Genomic DNA, 17,178 nt, shown 5'->3' with positions numbered 1-17,178 from the left:
ATTGAAATCATTTCGTGCTTTTCTTTTCCAACTAAAATTCGACAATAGCCGATCAGAATTCATGATCTATGGTCATAGAGGATGGGAAGAAGATTATTGAAAAATATTGGGAAGATCTTATCTCATTTTTTCGGCGACATTTGGCCACAGCTGTAGAGGAACAACCCATGAAGAAACTCAATGATCAGCGACAAAGTCTGTGAACTCCGACGTGGGGATTGAAAGGAGTTCGGATCTTTAAATAGAGTGGAGAAGAGGTCGAATCCTTCTAGAGTCGGCTTCCTCTTTAATGGAATCGAATGGAAAAAGACTCATAATAGGAGTCTTTTTCATCATTTTTTTTTTGTGCTTTAAAATTTATATAATATTTTATTTTATAATCTTGCTTATGGATTTATGTGGTTGATTGGGGATATCACATTTATATATTATCTTTTTATTGGGTAAATGATTTAATGAAATCATTCCAGAATAAATATATCTATGTGAATTAGAGCAAAATATTAAAAATTTAGTATTCCATAATAAATTAATAAATCATAATATTCTAAAAATCTCAAATTTATAATTTTTTTATTTAAAAATAGTTTTATAAATCATATATAAATTAAAGACTAATTAATTATTTTCAAAATAAATTATGAAATATCTCAAAAAATAATTTATTACTTATCTTTTGTATAATACTGAATAAACAGATCAATTAATCTTGAGGAGATTTTTCAGAACTTATTATTTAAAATTATATTTTTATAGTAATTTTAATTGATGACTAATCAAAATAAAGTTCTAAATCAAAATCCTACTTAGAATCCAATTGAAAGTTGGGTGTGCCTCATGGATTAGATCTCTAAAGTAAGATCAAACTATCATGAAAGATGGACTTCTAGTTTCATCAATCTCAAAAAAATAGAGAGACAACAGACATGATATAGAAAGAAAATATTGAAAAGAGAGAAACAATCTAAAGAGAGAAAATTTGTGGAGAGAAAATAAAGAAAAAATAGAGAGAAAAAGAGACTAGAGAGAAGAGAGAAGAAAGAAATCTTTTTTTTTCTTTTTCTCTCTCTCTGTTTCTTTGGTTCCACGATGAAATAGGGATCATTTTTCCTTTTTTTTTCTCTCTGAGTAAAATATTAAAAATTTAGTAAAAATATCTATCAATGATGCCCGTAACATAGATTCGGTATAATTAATCATTAAAAAAAATATTTTGACAACTATATTAGAATAACAATATAGAATAGATTCAGCATGATGTGTACTCTCCATTCAACATGCAGCCTAGCAAGCCCACATGAGCGTGCTAACTCCCGTCGTTCCAAATTGTGCTTAAACAATTCCCCTTTGGGATCCTTACATTAAAAATAAAATTTCCAATGTGCACGCCTTTGTAGATATCCTTACCATATAAAGCCCATTGGTTCACATTATTCTTTTCATTGAGCCATTGGTTAGCATCAAAACTTTGGGTGGGGGTTATTAAATTGCAAAAAATAATGACTCGTAGAGCTCGAAGGTGGACTACTTGCTTTGCAAGAAATTATGTGCAAAAGTTGTCATCGGATGCAGCACATTAGACTTGATAAGCCCAAGTCAAAAAGAAGTACATACCAATTACCAAACGTGCAAGCAAACATTAAAAGTTCCATCTGAATCTTTCCTGGTCAAATCACGTCATTGGAAGCTCCAATGAAGGCTCTTCTGTCAGCGATAGCTTTGTGATTGGACCAGCATCGAAGCACAAAATTCTCCATGACGTATTTCTCACTACCATCCACAATAGTCATTAAATTGTACCACCATCTTCGGCGCCAACGCAATGCAATTGCCCCAATAATTCATTAAAATTTTCAGCCTGCGCCACGTGTCTCCCCTCTCACAATTTTGTTTAGTAATGGTCAACGGTGGGACATGGCCATGGTTACGTACGCTGTTTGGTATCTCCCAGGCCATTGTCAAGAATTTCTCCCTCTGAGAAATTCTTACGTACGCTGTTTGGTATCTTGCAGGTCATAGTCAGAAATTTCGCTATCAAATTTTTTTTTTTTTTGTGCACCATAGATGATGCAGGACATATGTATCATTGTAATTGGCTCATAGAATCAGGATGCAGCGTGCAAAAATTTTTTTTTTTTTTTAATATCATGCATGAGTCAATCATTATGGATGATATATACAATTCTACATCGTCTATAATATATAAAAAATTTTATTATTTTTCAGATAATATATCTGATCGTCGTTGGACTCAATTACTGGTGGGATAGCAAGGATGAATATTACAAAATATCCTGTCTTCACAAAAACCCATCTGACTGTTTATATACCTTAAATTTATGAAGAATTTTATAAAAAAAAATTATGGAGAAAATAATGGACACGTTGGATTTGAATATTTTGCATCATCATCACTATCTTTATCATTCTCCAAAATATATATAGAATTTAGGAGGAGAGATGGTTTCATCATCAAAAATTTTTAAATTTAAAATTATTTATTTTATCAAACTTATGACCGATCGGAAATTTGGTATGCTCTCACACCTTATGAAGCTGATTGGGTAGGATGTCAATCTCTTTGGACAGATGCCATTGCTAATCGTGTCCGAGAAGGACCCAAATGTTAAAATTCTCGGACAATTAAATTTTTAATGATTATATGGATAAAAGTTAATAAAAAATAGGGATGAAATAGTTGCTGGATGGTTCAGGTGCTTATCTTTTCATCAACTTCTCTATTATCCGAATCCGTACCTTTAGGACGTCCAAATCCTATATCTTTACAGGAGACCCGGGTTAGACTGAGAAGAACGCTTAGGCGACGTGATTGACCTGGAATTTTATAAAGCGGTGGGTGACGGACGCCACCACGCCAAACTGCAGTTTTCATTTAATTAAGTCAAGGACGATGGAGCCCGGAAATTTCGTAACCAAAGCCTCCGATTACGGCAAGCAGTTGCCACGGAATATGCACTTTGCCGTATCAGGTCTCAGGGGTGTTCCGTCACCCAAGTCTCATCCCCAAGTACTTGCAAACCAGATGTGGCCTGAGGTCAACAGCGTGAGGTGATCCTATTTGGCTCTGAGTTCAGGTCCAGGGAGGTTTTCCTTTCGGATCTGTTACATGTTAAATTGGTTTGTTCCATATTCTAAGGTGAGGGTCGTACTGCAGATTTATATGAGGATCATCATTTTTGGTGCAAAATTTTTAAGAATAGTCTGGTTTGTTCTTTAATAATGTCACTTGAATTATGAAAATTCAGATATGCTAGCAAAATAGAATATGTTTTGTTGATGCTAAATTCTGAGGCCGAGATCAATGAGGCTAGCTAACGATGAAGTTGTTAATGTTCTGATGCGTTACATGGGCTTGAGGATGTTGTTGTCGTTGTCTCTCGGTGATCTGAAATAAAATTTTTTTATCTGAATTTTTTCAACAAGAGATTCTCTGATGTTTAAGTCAACTAAAATTTGACGAACAATAAAAAAACGACAAGAGTTGAATAAGAATAGAGTATATAGAGCTATGTGAAGATTTTTTGCTTCCTCTTATTTATAGAGAGAGTTTGATATACATTATCAAGATGAATGAAATGTGTAATTACTGAACAGCAGTAGCTACGTTAATGGTGCAATAATAATTGAGTGGGTGTAATTATCATTGGTAATCTCAAGTGAGTATGATCGTGCTTTTGATTCATTCATGTTTGAGGTGTTGAGGTGGATCAGTTGAGGTGGATCCACTTCGATCGTTACTAAGGTCAGATAAAATATCAGCCATATCATGATTTAATTTATAAAATTAACTTATTCATAGATACAAATCGAAAAGTTTCAATTTTTAAGTTAATCTCAAACAAGTAGAAGCTAAAATTGCACTTAGATGTAATATTACGTATGCAAAATAAATGAATAATTGTTTTATATGTATCCATTTATAATATTTGTATTTAGTTTTTTATATTAACTTTTCTCTCAATCATTATTGTTTATAAAATTAAAAAAGAAATGCATGGTTGATGCTAATATCATGATTAAAAATTATTTATCACCATACATAAAGATGGATCAAATATATTTTTATAAATTTTTATTTTATATATTTCAAGTTAGCAACTACCCAATGATTTTGTGATCAACTACAGATATTTAATGTGCAACTAGAATATATTAAAGAATAAATAATAATTATATACTTTAGGTATTAAAATTTTATAAATTATAAAATTATTTATTTATATTTTTTTTATTACAAATTAAATTTAGATTTTTATTAGTTGATAATGATATTTAAATTAGTTGGATGAACCGGATCCGCTTCAATCGACTCTTCTTATTCTGGTGATTAACTGCCGTGGATTTGACCGGGGAATTTGGGGATATATACGGAGAAAGTAGTTTCCAGGCACGCACAAACACGCTCGCCTCTCAAGAAAGCCGAGCACGTTTCGCCTCATCGCTTCTCTCTTATTATTATTATTTTTCTTCCATGAAGTGGGGATCAGACGGGAAAGAGGAGAAGAACAACGAAGAAAAGAATTCTTGTCGCAATCCAATCCGGTAACCGAACCCTAACACGATCTTTCTCATCCCTTTGTCATAGATCTTTCAGTGTTTTCTCGAGTCTTTGCTTCGTTATGGGGCTCGGATCGACGGGAGTTTCGGTCGTTTTACGGTGGGCGAATCGGTTGCCAGGGTTTGTTTTACAACGATCTGGCATGAGATATTGATGCTGGAGTTCGTAGATTCGGGTTTGTTGTGGGAAAGATTGTTTTTTTTTCTTTTTTTTGGTTTGTTCGCGGCTAGCTTTGTCGGTGTGTGGTCGTTTGCCGTCTAGATGGGAAAAGGAGGGCAGGATCTTGGGAGGAAGGGCGGATTGGAGCGCCCGACCTCCGCCTTCCCGGCCTGGGCCAGAAGCATTGAGGAGTGCAAGGCCGAATTTGAGGTCTCGGCCAGCGAGGGCCTCCGATCCGATGAGGTCGTGAAGCGCCGCGAGATCCATGGCTGGAACGAGCTCGAGAAGCACTCTGGGCCCTCGATCTGGCAGCTGGTTCTCGAACAATTCAATGACACCCTTGTCCGGATCCTCCTCGTGGCCGCCGTGGTCTCGTTCGTCCTCGCTTGGTATGATGGGGAGGAGGGGGGTGAGTTGGAAATCACTGCCTTCGTGGAACCGTTGGTGATCTTTCTTATACTCATTGTGAATGCCATCGTTGGGGTTTGGCAAGAGAATAATGCCGAGAAGGCCCTCGAGGCACTGAAAGAAATCCAGTCAGAACATGCTATGGTTAGGAGGGCCGGGGAGTTGATCCCCAATTTGCCTGCAAAAGAGCTTGTGCCTGGAGATATCGTGGAGCTCAGGGTTGGGGATAAGATCCCAGCTGATATGAGGATTCTGTCTCTCATAAGCTCCACTCTTAGGGTAGAGCAAGGATCTCTGACAGGAGAGAGTGCTGCCGTGAATAAAACCAATCACCATGTTGCTTCTGAGGACACAGATATCCAAGGGAAAGAGTGCATGGTCTTTGCAGGCACCACTGTTGTGAATGGGAGCTGTGTGTGCTTGGTAACCCAGACTGGCATGAACACAGAAATAGGTAAGATACATTCTCAGATCCATGAAGCTTCCCAGAGTGAAGACGATACGCCATTGAAGAAGAAATTGAATGAATTTGGTGAGGTCCTCACAGCTATAATTGGTGTAATTTGTGTTTTGGTTTGGCTCATCAATGTCAAGTACTTTTTGACTTGGGAATATGTTGATGGATGGCCGAGGAATTTCAGGTTCTCGTTTGAGAAGTGCACATATTACTTTGAGATTGCTGTGGCTTTGGCTGTTGCTGCAATTCCTGAGGGCTTGCCGGCAGTGATTACTACTTGCCTGGCGCTAGGCACCCGAAAGATGGCACAGAAGAATGCACTGGTCCGGAAGCTGCCAAGTGTCGAGACTTTGGGATGCACCACTGTCATCTGTTCTGATAAGACTGGTACACTGACAACCAATCAGATGTCAGCAGTAAGGCTTGTGGCCATGGGGCGGTGGACAGATACTATTCGAAGCTTTAAAGTGGATGGCACTACATATGATCCTTATGATGGGAAGATCCATGACTGGCCAACTGGTAAAATGGATGCAAATCTTCAAATGATTGCGAAAGTTGCTGCCCTTTGCAATGATGCCAGTATTGCACGCTCGGGGCATCAGTTTGTTGTCAGTGGAATGCCAACGGAGGCAGCTTTGAAGGTAAGAATCCATCAAATTATTTTATTCTCTGTATATTTTTTTCCTTATTAATTTCCTTTTAAGAGCATTCAAAGCAATTCTTTTAAGACAGTTCATTATCTACATTCTAAAGCAGAATGATCCTGCAACGTGAGATTAGGTTGGTTGACCCTTAATTAGATAGAAATATAGCTGATGCTTCTTTTGTGAGTTCATCATAAAAGAAGATTAGATGTGAGAAGGGTTGTGGAATGGATCACTCCACAATCTTATCACTTCTTCCATGCTTCTGTAGATGAACTCATGTGACATAGCACGCTCTGTCTTTTTTTTTTTTTTGCCCCAAAAAATTTGTGCCCATTTTCATTGTCTGTATCGAGGGAAGGTAATTCCAATGTTTGACATTCCTGTATGCTAAATCTTTTGTTGGAACTATAATTTTACAGTTTCTATGCAGATTTGACATTTAGTCGACAAAATGCAGTTGATCTTGTAGACTAATAAGTGGTCTTCATCTACATATCCCATCAGGTTCTGGTTGAGAAAATGGGACTTCCTGGAGGGTGTGACTTTTCATCTGCAGAGTCCACTGAGATATTAAGTATGTTAAAATCCTAATGGTCATACCTGAAATTTTTCATCAAGTATCATACAGTTGTATGAAAAATTATATGAAATGCTTTGCTTATTGCTTAAAATTTTAGGATGCTGTCAATGGTGGAATGGAGTTGCACAAAGGATTGCAACTCTTGAGTTTGACCGCAGTCGAAAATCAATGAGCATCATTGTGAAATCTAAATCAGGAAGCAATTCCTTACTTGTGAAGGTACACTATCTTCTCCTTCATTTACTTATCAAAATGTTTTTATAATAAATTTTCTCTTGCTTAGCGTGTAGAAATTTTTTTAAAGCTTTTGTTACTAGGGATTCTTATTAGTTCTAATTAATTTGTGTAAATTGGTCGCATGGAGTTCTCATATAATGATCTTGAGAGAGGACTTTACTTTTTCACCTTTTTCTTTTTGTGGGGAAGGGTTTGGAAGACTAAATTTTCTAGTTTGCTCATATAACTAGAAAAGGGAAAAGAATGGATTTTATAGGGATGTAAGCAGTCCAAGGTTTGGGTAGAACTCACAATCTTATAATCTGTAAATGATGAATAGGTTATTACTTTGAATATTTTGCATCGGCTTGTAGAATTTAGATGCAGATGCAATTTGAGAAGCATGTTTCTCTAACAAATGATTCAATGATGTTTATCTCAAAGTGCCCTCTGCTGACAATGTAATGTGTTAATGACCCCCCTCTCTCCTTTCAAGACCAAGTGATCTAGCATCCTTAGTAAAGCCTTTTTGCTAATTCTTTTAGTCCCCTCAGCAGTAGTTTTTATCAACTATGGTGTGATGAACTAATCAGTTTTATTCATTTGTGTGCTTGTTTACCATTGCATTACATAACTACTAAATGTTTTGACATCTACATTATGTTTTGTCATGTTTTCAAAGTTTTCTGAAGTCATTTTGTCGTAAATAGAAAATGTGCCTCTGGAATTGAAGCTGCATTTTGCAGGGAGCTGTGGAAACTCTGCTGGAGAGGAGCTCTTACATTCAGTTGCTTGATGGTTCCATTGTGCTGTTGGATGAAAGTTCAAAAGGTCTCATTTTGAAAGCCCTTCATGAAATGTCCACTGATGCTTTGCGCTGTTTGGGTTTTGCATATAAGGATGATCTAGCAGAATTCTCAACCTATGATGGTGAAGACCATCCGGCTCACAAGCTTCTACTTGATCCATCTAACTACTCTTCAATTGAAAGTGATCTCATTTTTGTTGGCCTGGTTGGGCTGAGGGTAGGGCAATCCACGCTCATTTCATAGCTTGATAAGCCTGCGCTTTTTTGGCTTATATCTTCTTCTGAAATCTGTTTGTCATTGACGAACATGTCTTTTGTCTTATTTGCATTATTGTAGGATCCTCCACGAGAAGAGGTTCACAAAGCAATTGAGGACTGTAGAGAAGCTGGCATTCGAGTCATGGTGATAACAGGAGACAACAAAGAAACAGCAGAAGCAATTTGCCGTGAAATAGGTGTTTTTGGACCTGCCGAAGACATTAGCTTGAAAAGTCTTACGGGGAAAGAATTTATGTCCCTCCCTGATAAAAAGGTCCTTCTAAGGCAAAGTGGTAGTCTTCTCTTCTCTAGGGCTGAACCAAAGCATAAACAAGAGATTGTCAGATTGCTGAAAGAAGAAGGTGAGGTGGTTGCGATGACAGGTGATGGGGTGAATGATGCCCCTGCATTGAAATTGGCTGACATTGGTATTGCAATGGGGATTGCTGGAACTGAGGTATATAACATTTACTATCCTCTTTTTCTTTTTCTCTGTGACCATCCTTACTTTTTTCATGGAAAACCTCATAGTCCTCTTGGCTATATGCAGCACAATGTTACATATAATTTCCATGATATTCTAGAAAAGGAAACTTCTTAAAAACTGATGTCTAGACTTAAAGGATACTTGATTGCAAGAATTGCATCCAATAACTCTTATCACACACTATCATCGTTTTTGTGCAATAAATGTTCGATTCTTTAAGCATTTTCTTGAGTGAGAATGCAATTATTTTTGAGTTTTTTAAATTATTTTGTTTTTCATGTAAACAACTTCTTGTCTCTCAGTTTCTGGTTTTGCAGTTGGGAAACAATTGTTGGAGCTAGCATAGGGTCCAGATGGCATCATGGGAAACTGCTTCAGTTATCCCGTGCATTGGTCCTGGCCATTTGGGAGGAAAGGTGCATGTGTTTGTTTTGGAACATTGTCATGTGATTGGTCACAATCATATAAAAGTAGAAAATGAAGAACATAAAGGAAAGAAATTGTGGTTTATTTCTTGATGGAGACGATTTTCTCTAAAGATTGTGCTTGTATTTGTGAGAGGGACATCTGTAGCACCATAATTAAAGTTTTCACTCCTAAATTTAGACTGTAGTCACCTATTGTGGGGCATCTTAACTATTTAGCTAATTCTCATATCAGCTTGATAGGAACCCAATGTCATCTGATAGAGGTCAGGTTGTGTGTTTACTTTGTTTAGATTCCTTTGAAGTTGTGCATTAGACGGTCAAGAATCCAGTTCTTTTATATGAGACTAGTAACCAGGAATGTGCCATGCATGTTTAAGGAAAGTGATAAAAAAAACAAATAAACATCGATATGTTATGTTTAAGAAATGCAATGATAAATATCCATATTCAAATCTTCTACTTTAGGTCTTCTGATTTTTCTTCTAGGGATATTGGAGCATTAAAAATAAAAAGAATTGCATCGAAGGCTAGACATGGCAGGATTTTGAGATGGTAACAGAATATCATCTTGAGCGAACAGATTGGAGGGTGGGAGGGAAGAAAGGTGGGGATTTCTGAGTAGACTTAGTTGGATAGAGAGATAAATTAAGGGGAGAAAGAGGTTCAATTTTTTATTCAAAAATAAAAGTGCAGTAGAAACTTGGAACAGAGCAGGGGCTGAATTCTAGGAAACAAGGGAGACCATCTTGTTCCCTTTTTTTTCCACAAAGGAGAATCCACCTAATTAGAGTCAGAGAATCCAGTCTCCACCCCCCTGCCCCCCCAAACCTGAGGAAAAAAAAAAGAGAGCAGAGATAGAGGGTAAGATTTTTTCTTTAAAAGTTCTTTTGAATTTAGTTTTTTCTTTCCTTCCTACAGTTTTACATGTGAAATGCATCTTGGTACTGAAGTAGCATATTTTTGATATAAAAAGTTGACAGACAAAGTCAAGAGGGAATCTTCCAGTACTCTGAAACTGTTTTTTTATGATATTGAATTGATTATCATGGAAATTGGCACTAGTAGCATTGTTGTGTATAAGGTTCTTTTTTTTGTGTGTGTTTGGGGGTGGGAGGGGGGGGGGGGGTTGTGTGGTGGGGTTGTGGTGTGGGGGTTGCCAGGGACTGCCTGTCTTTTGAGATTAGAAATGTGCTCATGGCAGCAATTTTTGCTCTGTGCGAATGACAATAAGATGGCAGATAACTTGCTGGAACGTAACCTAATAGCTCATGTTTCAAGTCTGCTGCGATTCCAGATTTACTGCTTTTATTGAAATATAAGCTTGGCATGATGGTTGGATTGCTTGTTGTTTTGGTTTACATTTTTACTTTATTCTTGTCATTTTGAGACCTGTTCCAGGTCCATTTTTCTTTCTGATTATAATAAACAGAGCCTTTTCTCAATCAAGAAAAAGGTATTCTTCAAGCTGCCTTATTCTTTCTTTGCTCCAGTTATTTTTATTATCTGTTGATTGTCATGTATTTTTCTTCCAGTTGTCTCATTCACTTTTTGCTTCAGTTGTTTTCAGTATCAGTTAATGGACATCTATTTATTCCAGGTTGCTAAGGAAGCTTCAGACATGGTGTTAGCAGATGATAATTTCAGTACAATAGTTGCTGCAGTTGGTGAAGGAAGATCAATTTACAATAACATGAAGGCTTTTATAAGGTTTTCTTGTTCTCATCAATTTTGTTATACCTAGCCTTGCCGCAGATTTTATTAAGTATCATCTGATGTATCATCTGAACTTTAAAAAAAATCATTCTTAACCAAAATATCTCAAATAGCTTTAGACAAATAAATTCAATGGTGCAATTTTATTTGTGGAGTACGTTAACTCTAATGATGTAAATAAATCAGACATTGGCATATCTGTTAATGGATATATGGCCATAAATTGGTATCTTAATAAGGATCTTGAGGTGGCAACAGTGAGAGTCAACTCACCATACTAATGTTTCTCGATTAATAAATTATACAATCAGTATTGAGGAATATGTAATTTGATGTAAACAGATACATGTAATAATAAGAAGAAGACATGCATCTCGATGTAGTTTTTTTGTAGGTTGGAGATCCTTATTTGGTTGAACACATAAATACCCATAAAAATGTCTCATGTTGCCATTAGTAAAGGTGGTTGCTCTAACTGTAGCCCCTTTCCAGGTGTAGGTCAATTTGGGTGGACTCCTTAGTGCAACCTTAGACTGTGTGTCACCTGCAAGGTTGACTTTCCTACCAATGACTTGTCATTCTGAGTTGTACGGTAGGCCTCTTGTCCTGCCCAAACTTTTCTTGGCCATAGTTTTACCATATGCATGAGGGTTGATATCAGTTGGTCTTGAATTGATCGATTCTTTTGTGGAGCCTTCTCAAATTTTGTGTTCAATGTTGATCCAATGATGACCTTCGCAGTTACAGTCCCATGGCTTGTCTTATATGTGAGATTGCTACCTTATTTGTTATTGGATATATTTTGATTCTCATGACTTTTGGGTCGAAATATTATTGAACAAACAGAGTCATTCAATAGCTCGCTGAACCTTATTTCACCCAAATTTCTGATAATCATGAATCAGCAAAGTTTGCTGGTACACATTATTGAAATTAGAAACTATGCCCCAAGTTTCAATTTTAGTGAAGGTATTGCACTATAGGTCTTTCTTTCTTTTTACTAGTGGTATGGACTTAAGGATTAGGTCAGGTACCATCCAACCTGGACCTGGGCCTTAAAGGGATCAGGTCTAAATTTTCATTTGTACTCTACCCATCAATCAATCAAGTCTGGTTTGGGCTCGGGTGTGTTATGAAACTATAAAACATGTCATGTCCATGGGCAGGTACCCAGTGGATCCATATGTTGGAAGTTAGAGACAATGATCGAAAAAGAAGAAATGGTGGTGAATGATAATGAAACACCAGAGGCCAAGGGATGGTGATGGAAGCCTGGAAGGAAGACCTAAATTTACTAATATATTTTACAAAAAGCCTAAGGGTTAAGAATATATATATATATCAAGTAAATCTTCAGGCTTGGGTTGGATTGATTATGTTTTTACTAGACACAGATCCAGACCTGAAACTTTCTATGGGTCTAACTTTGGACACGTACCCAACCCAAGATCTACTGCTCTAGATTGGAGTCATGTCTGGGTAGAATCAGGATCTAGGGGGTCTGAGTGATCGGTCATAATTGGCATAGTTCTAGTTTGTACTTTCTGGATACTAGTAGAGTCCATCACCAGCAGTTAGAAGTGAGAATGTCGAGAAAATATCTTAATTTGAAAAATCAAAGCTACCAGAATGTTCCAATTCTGAGGACGTGAGAGACTTAGCAGTTTGTAATATGTGCCTTTATGAGCTGTATCTGGAAAACACAGAACACAAAATATTAAGGAATGTCTTTTCAAGTAACTAGCAGTAAAACCATTATAGCATAATTTGATAAAAGTTTTAAGAACCCATTATGTTTTTTAAGAAAAAATTTGGAGGATATAAATCTTTATTTTTTGCATAGAATTTTTTATGAGGTTATTGGATTTGCTATTTTTCTTATTCTTTAAGAGTACTGATTGATATCTAGGTGATGGGCAGTCATTATAGGAAAAAAGTGTATTATTTGAAACAAAATGAGATTTTCATTATTTTACATTCTGGTAAACAAATATTAGGTTGATTTATGATCATGTGGGGAGAGGTTATGTGTGGGCAAAAAGCTGTTTAGAATGTCTAGGAAATATTGAAATGATTTATGACAAGTTGCTTATATTGTTGCTTGTATTCTTCTTCTTCTTTTCTTAATGGATTGATTGGATTTTAGTAATCATTGTTCTATGTATGATCACTGGTATTCTGTCTTCTACAATTGGCCCGTTGTATAAACTCTTTCCATGTTGAGGGGTGCCTTGGAGGCGTGCTTTCTGGTTGCATAAACTGTATGACTAAGGCAAGTTGCTCTACTTGACAATAGGCCTCCTAGATTTTATGTTTGGCCCTTCGGCTAGTATGTTTTTTCCCCACAGCCCAAAGCTACCTACTTGATCTGATTTAACAGGACTTGCCCCATCTAACTCGACTCTTTCGGTCCCCCGTTCCAGTACAAAACGGTCAGGTTCGACCACTAGCAGGTTGTGTCAGGTGCATATCGACATTTTCTTACCATTGTGTCATGATATCGCCACTTTTCATCCCAAATACCCTTTTTAAGTTTGGTTTTACTAAAATGTGTTGTTCTCAGTTTCATTTTTTTAGAGCAATTACTTGAGATGACAACATTCCATCACGAAAATAAGGAAAGAACGTGTTGTTATCCATTATATTTTTTTAAAGCAATTACTTGAAGTGACAAAATTTCATCTTATAAATAAGGAAAGAAAGAACCTAGTCCTTGCCCTTATCCTCCAATCCATCATGACCTGCCTCACCTCCTCCCCATCTTCCCCACCTCGACTGTTTTGTCCCCTCCTTTTTGTCTCTGCCGTCTTTCCCTCCCTCCCTCGCCTCTTTGTTCAGCCCCTTACAGGATTATTATCTTCTTCTCCTCTCCTTATCTCCACTGGCTCAGCCATCATTGGAACCCATTCGTTGAGTTCAGGCCCACCACTACCATACTGTTGCCATTGAGCTTATCCATCAGTCATCACTGTCACAATCTAAAAACCTCCTTCCCCTGTCCTCTCTCTTCTTTAATGGCCCAGCAACTGCTGGAACCATCATTTCACTGCTTGCATCAAGGTCTACCACTGCCATCCTGCTGCCTACCCCTTCTCTTGTTTTGCCATTCTCCATTTATTTCCATTTGCTAGCTGGTTTACAGAATGGATAGACATATCTGGCTTGAGTATCTGGGGGTTTCAGTCAAGCCTTGGCAGACCCCCTGGTGGGTTAGGAACGGAGGGGGTTTTGCAATCATTGGGCTGTAGTCCAGTTTGCAGGATTGTCTGTCTAGTTGCCATTTCATTTCCATTATTGGTCTTCCCACACTTTCTGTTTTAATGGATGGCTTTTGAAAGATATGCTCTTTTTTCACTTAACACGCAAATTGGGGATTTTATGATGGTTTTGCTGCCTAGTTTTTTATTTTCTTGCCTCTTGTATTGCAGATACATGATCTCCTCCAACATTGGTGAAGTTGCTTCTATTTTTCTAACAGCAGCTTTAGGTATTCCTGAAGGGCTTATTCCAGTTCAGCTTTTATGGGTCAATCTTGTCACAGATGGCCCTCCCGCAACAGCTTTGGGATTTAATCCACCAGATAAAGATATTATGAAGAAACCCCCTCGAAGGAGCAGTGACTCATTGATCACTGCATGGATTCTATTCCGTTATATGGTAAACCATCTTCTCTCTGTTGTCCTTTGTGACCAGTTTATGGATGACTTGATGACTGTTCTGTGCGTTCCTCCAAATTTATTCACACACATACAGGCACCTGTCTGTGCCATTTGATGCACTTCATGTAATACTTATAATTAAAATATTGAAAAGGTAAATTATTCTATTTCTGCTTCTATGCACAAGCTGATTAATCTGTCTACTCTACAGACTCATGCATTTAACTGACAATTATATATTCATCTTGACCAATGTGCATACTAGTTGTCATATTTGCCTTGTATATGCGTACATCCATCTCTGAAACTCTGTAGTTTTTATCTTATTCTAGTAAGTGAATTAACTTTCTCGTAAGTGTCAGAGTTAAATATTTAGGTAATGGACTTTGGTAGATTCATGATGACCCACACTATCTTGATTGATATATATATATATATAATTTATATATATATATTTGGTGGTGGTTCAAGACAAGGATATTCTCCATGGAAATGATTTGTAAGGTGCTTGTTTTGCAAACTCCTGTAAGAAAACCTCGCCATCAGAACTAGACATTATCATAATTGAGGCAAAAATATATCCAGGGGCATGCTGGATATACATGTGTTTGTGGATGGACGGCACGTACATGTGCTGTGTACATTTTATCCTGTGCCAACTGTATGGATTCCAGATCAATCCTTTGGTGGGATACATACACTTCAGTGACAAGTTGGGTACATCGCACATGTTCGTGCCACCTCCATGCATGTGTCTATAGAGCATTCTGTAGTGCTATATGGTTTTATTTTGTCTTTTCTAATGTGTAAGATAATTTACCATTCAAACTGAGCTTAGGTCTTCTGAAGAGAATATTTGATGTGTTTTTGCTAGTGGACCTTTCACTTGAAATTCTTTTGCCCGGAGAGAAATATTTATGGTAACTTGTGAAATGACTCTCTTTCACTCCACATTGCAGGTCATTGGGCTTTATGTGGGGATTGCAACTGTTGGCATTTTTATCATATGGTATACACATGGATCATTCATGGGAATTGACTTGAGTGGTGATGGGCATACTCTTGTCACGTATTCTCAGCTCTCCAACTGGGGCCAATGCTCCTCATGGGAGGGCTTCAAGGTCGCCCCATTTACTGCTGGAGCACGGCGTTTTACCTTTGATACTGACCCCTGTGACTATTTTCAGTCTGGCAAAGTGAAGGCAATGACGCTCTCTCTTTCTGTCCTGGTGGCTATCGAGATGTTCAATTCACTGAATGCTCTCTCTGAAGATGGGAGCCTTCTGAGCATGCCTCCTTGGGTCAATCCATGGCTCCTTTTGGCCATGTCCATCTCATTTGGGCTGCACTTCCTGATTCTATATGTACCCTTCCTTGCTCAAGTGTTTGGAATTGTGCCTCTCAGTTTCAATGAATGGCTTTTGGTGTTGGCGGTTGCTTTCCCAGTAATTCTTATTGATGAGGTTCTCAAGTTCGTTGGCCGATGCACCAGCTCTTCTGGTGCCAAAAGACGACCTGAGAAGCACAAATATGAGTAGCAGCTAAGCAAAGTTGGGAGCTGGAAGTTTCACATCGTGCATTATTACTAGCATAGCAACACAATTGTTCTAAACCCTCATTCTTTTTCTTCCTCGAGGGGATCGTCTGAGAATGGTTGACTAGTAGTATACTGGAAAATCAAGAGGGTATTGGATAAGCATGGAATCTGGAAAGACTAGCTCAATTTTTGAACTCGTTTCAGATTTTAAAGGATGCTGAATTTTAACAGCAGCTTATTTTATATATCATCTTCACTGCAATGGAATGTACATTCTAGGTTGGATAGGCAATGATGCTATTGCAGCCGATGTACCACAGACTGTTTTGACTGAGGAGAATGGCAACTCAAATATGGCCAATTTGTGGTTTGACTTTTGTATATTTCGTGCTGTTTATCCCAACCCTGTAGCCTCCGATTTCCCACACGTCATCCATTGTTTTCAAGAAAACATCATCCATTATAGTGGATCTGAATCTGCCAGCAGCGGCGGCTTTCAGTCTTTGCTGCCTTTGGGAAAGCTCGAGTGTCTTACCGTCGAAAAAGATTGCTGATGCGTCTGGTGTTACGAGCGTTGGATTAATATCCGAGATAACCCTTTTTTTTGTCTGTCTTTTTGGCAGGAACATCTGGTGTAACTTTTGGGACCAGTAAGATTTCGAGTTCCTGCTTCAACCGTGAGTTCACTGGTGTACATATCCGTGTTGGTTGCATGTTCGGTAAATAATTCAACAAGCAAAAGCTAGTTAACAAACAACTCAACGAGTTCAAGCTAATTAACAAATGATAAATCCGCCTACAAATCTATAGGCAAACTATTTCTGCTAAGACTTATATCCTGCTTTAATGATCAGGTTGCTGTGCATCTCCAGTACACTTCTTCTTTGCCTATCCACATAAGCTGGTCACAACAAATCCACCAGCAGACTGATTTTGCCATGATTTGCATCTGTTCTACTTCTGCCCTCCACTTTGCTGACAAGGCTGCTATAAGAACACATCCCGTAGCAGCCCACTCGAACAATTTGACCATGCAAAGGAAACAAGGTTGGCAAATGCAATTAAAAGTTGGGAATAATGAGGTGCCAATACAACAAATCCGGTCATGGTCCGCTGGGCCGTTGTGGCTTCCAAACAATCAACGTAGTGGGAAGTCAGAATCGTGTAGTTAGCAGAGTGCTCTACCTTATCTTAGAGATTTGAAGTTGGAGCTTATGCGGAATCCTGTCCGGCTTCAGC

At 37.8% G+C, this 17,178-nt stretch overlaps 1 protein-coding gene across 1 annotated transcript; it reads left to right on the top strand.

Moving 5' to 3' along the window:
• The first annotated feature begins 4,407 nt into the window (after window positions 1-4,407).
• LOC105044515 (calcium-transporting ATPase 4, endoplasmic reticulum-type) lies at window positions 4,408-16,320 on the top strand. The gene is made up of 8 exons (XM_010922448.4): window positions 4,408-6,247; window positions 6,758-6,827; window positions 6,931-7,052; window positions 7,796-8,074; window positions 8,195-8,572; window positions 10,628-10,737; window positions 14,172-14,400; window positions 15,362-16,320. Exons 1-8 carry the CDS (start codon window positions 4,841-4,843, stop codon window positions 15,938-15,940), a joined length of 3,174 nt encoding a protein of 1,057 aa, XP_010920750.1. The 5' UTR covers window positions 4,408-4,840; the 3' UTR covers window positions 15,941-16,320.
• The last annotated feature ends 858 nt before the right edge of the window (window positions 16,321-17,178 follow it).

This window comes from Elaeis guineensis, chromosome 5 (genome assembly GCF_000442705.2).
Source record: "Elaeis guineensis isolate ETL-2024a chromosome 5, EG11, whole genome shotgun sequence".
Classification (NCBI taxonomy): Eukaryota; Viridiplantae; Streptophyta; class Magnoliopsida; order Arecales; family Arecaceae; genus Elaeis; species Elaeis guineensis.
The sequence above is the reverse complement of the archived record's forward strand: the minus strand, read 5'-3'. Positions and strand labels throughout refer to the sequence as shown.

Excerpts from the sequence above, each read along its gene's own strand:
- LOC105044515 (XM_010922448.4), top strand. The coding sequence starts at position 4,841 with ATGGGAAAAGGAGGGCAGGATCTTGGGAGGAAGGGCGGATTGGAGCGC. Across the intron at positions 6,248-6,757 it reads CAACGGAGGCAGCTTTGAAG|GTTCTGGTTGAGAAAATGGG; the intron begins GTAAGAATCCAT and ends ATATCCCATCAG. Across the intron at positions 8,573-10,627 it reads TGGGGATTGCTGGAACTGAG|GTTGCTAAGGAAGCTTCAGA; the intron begins GTATATAACATT and ends TATTTATTCCAG.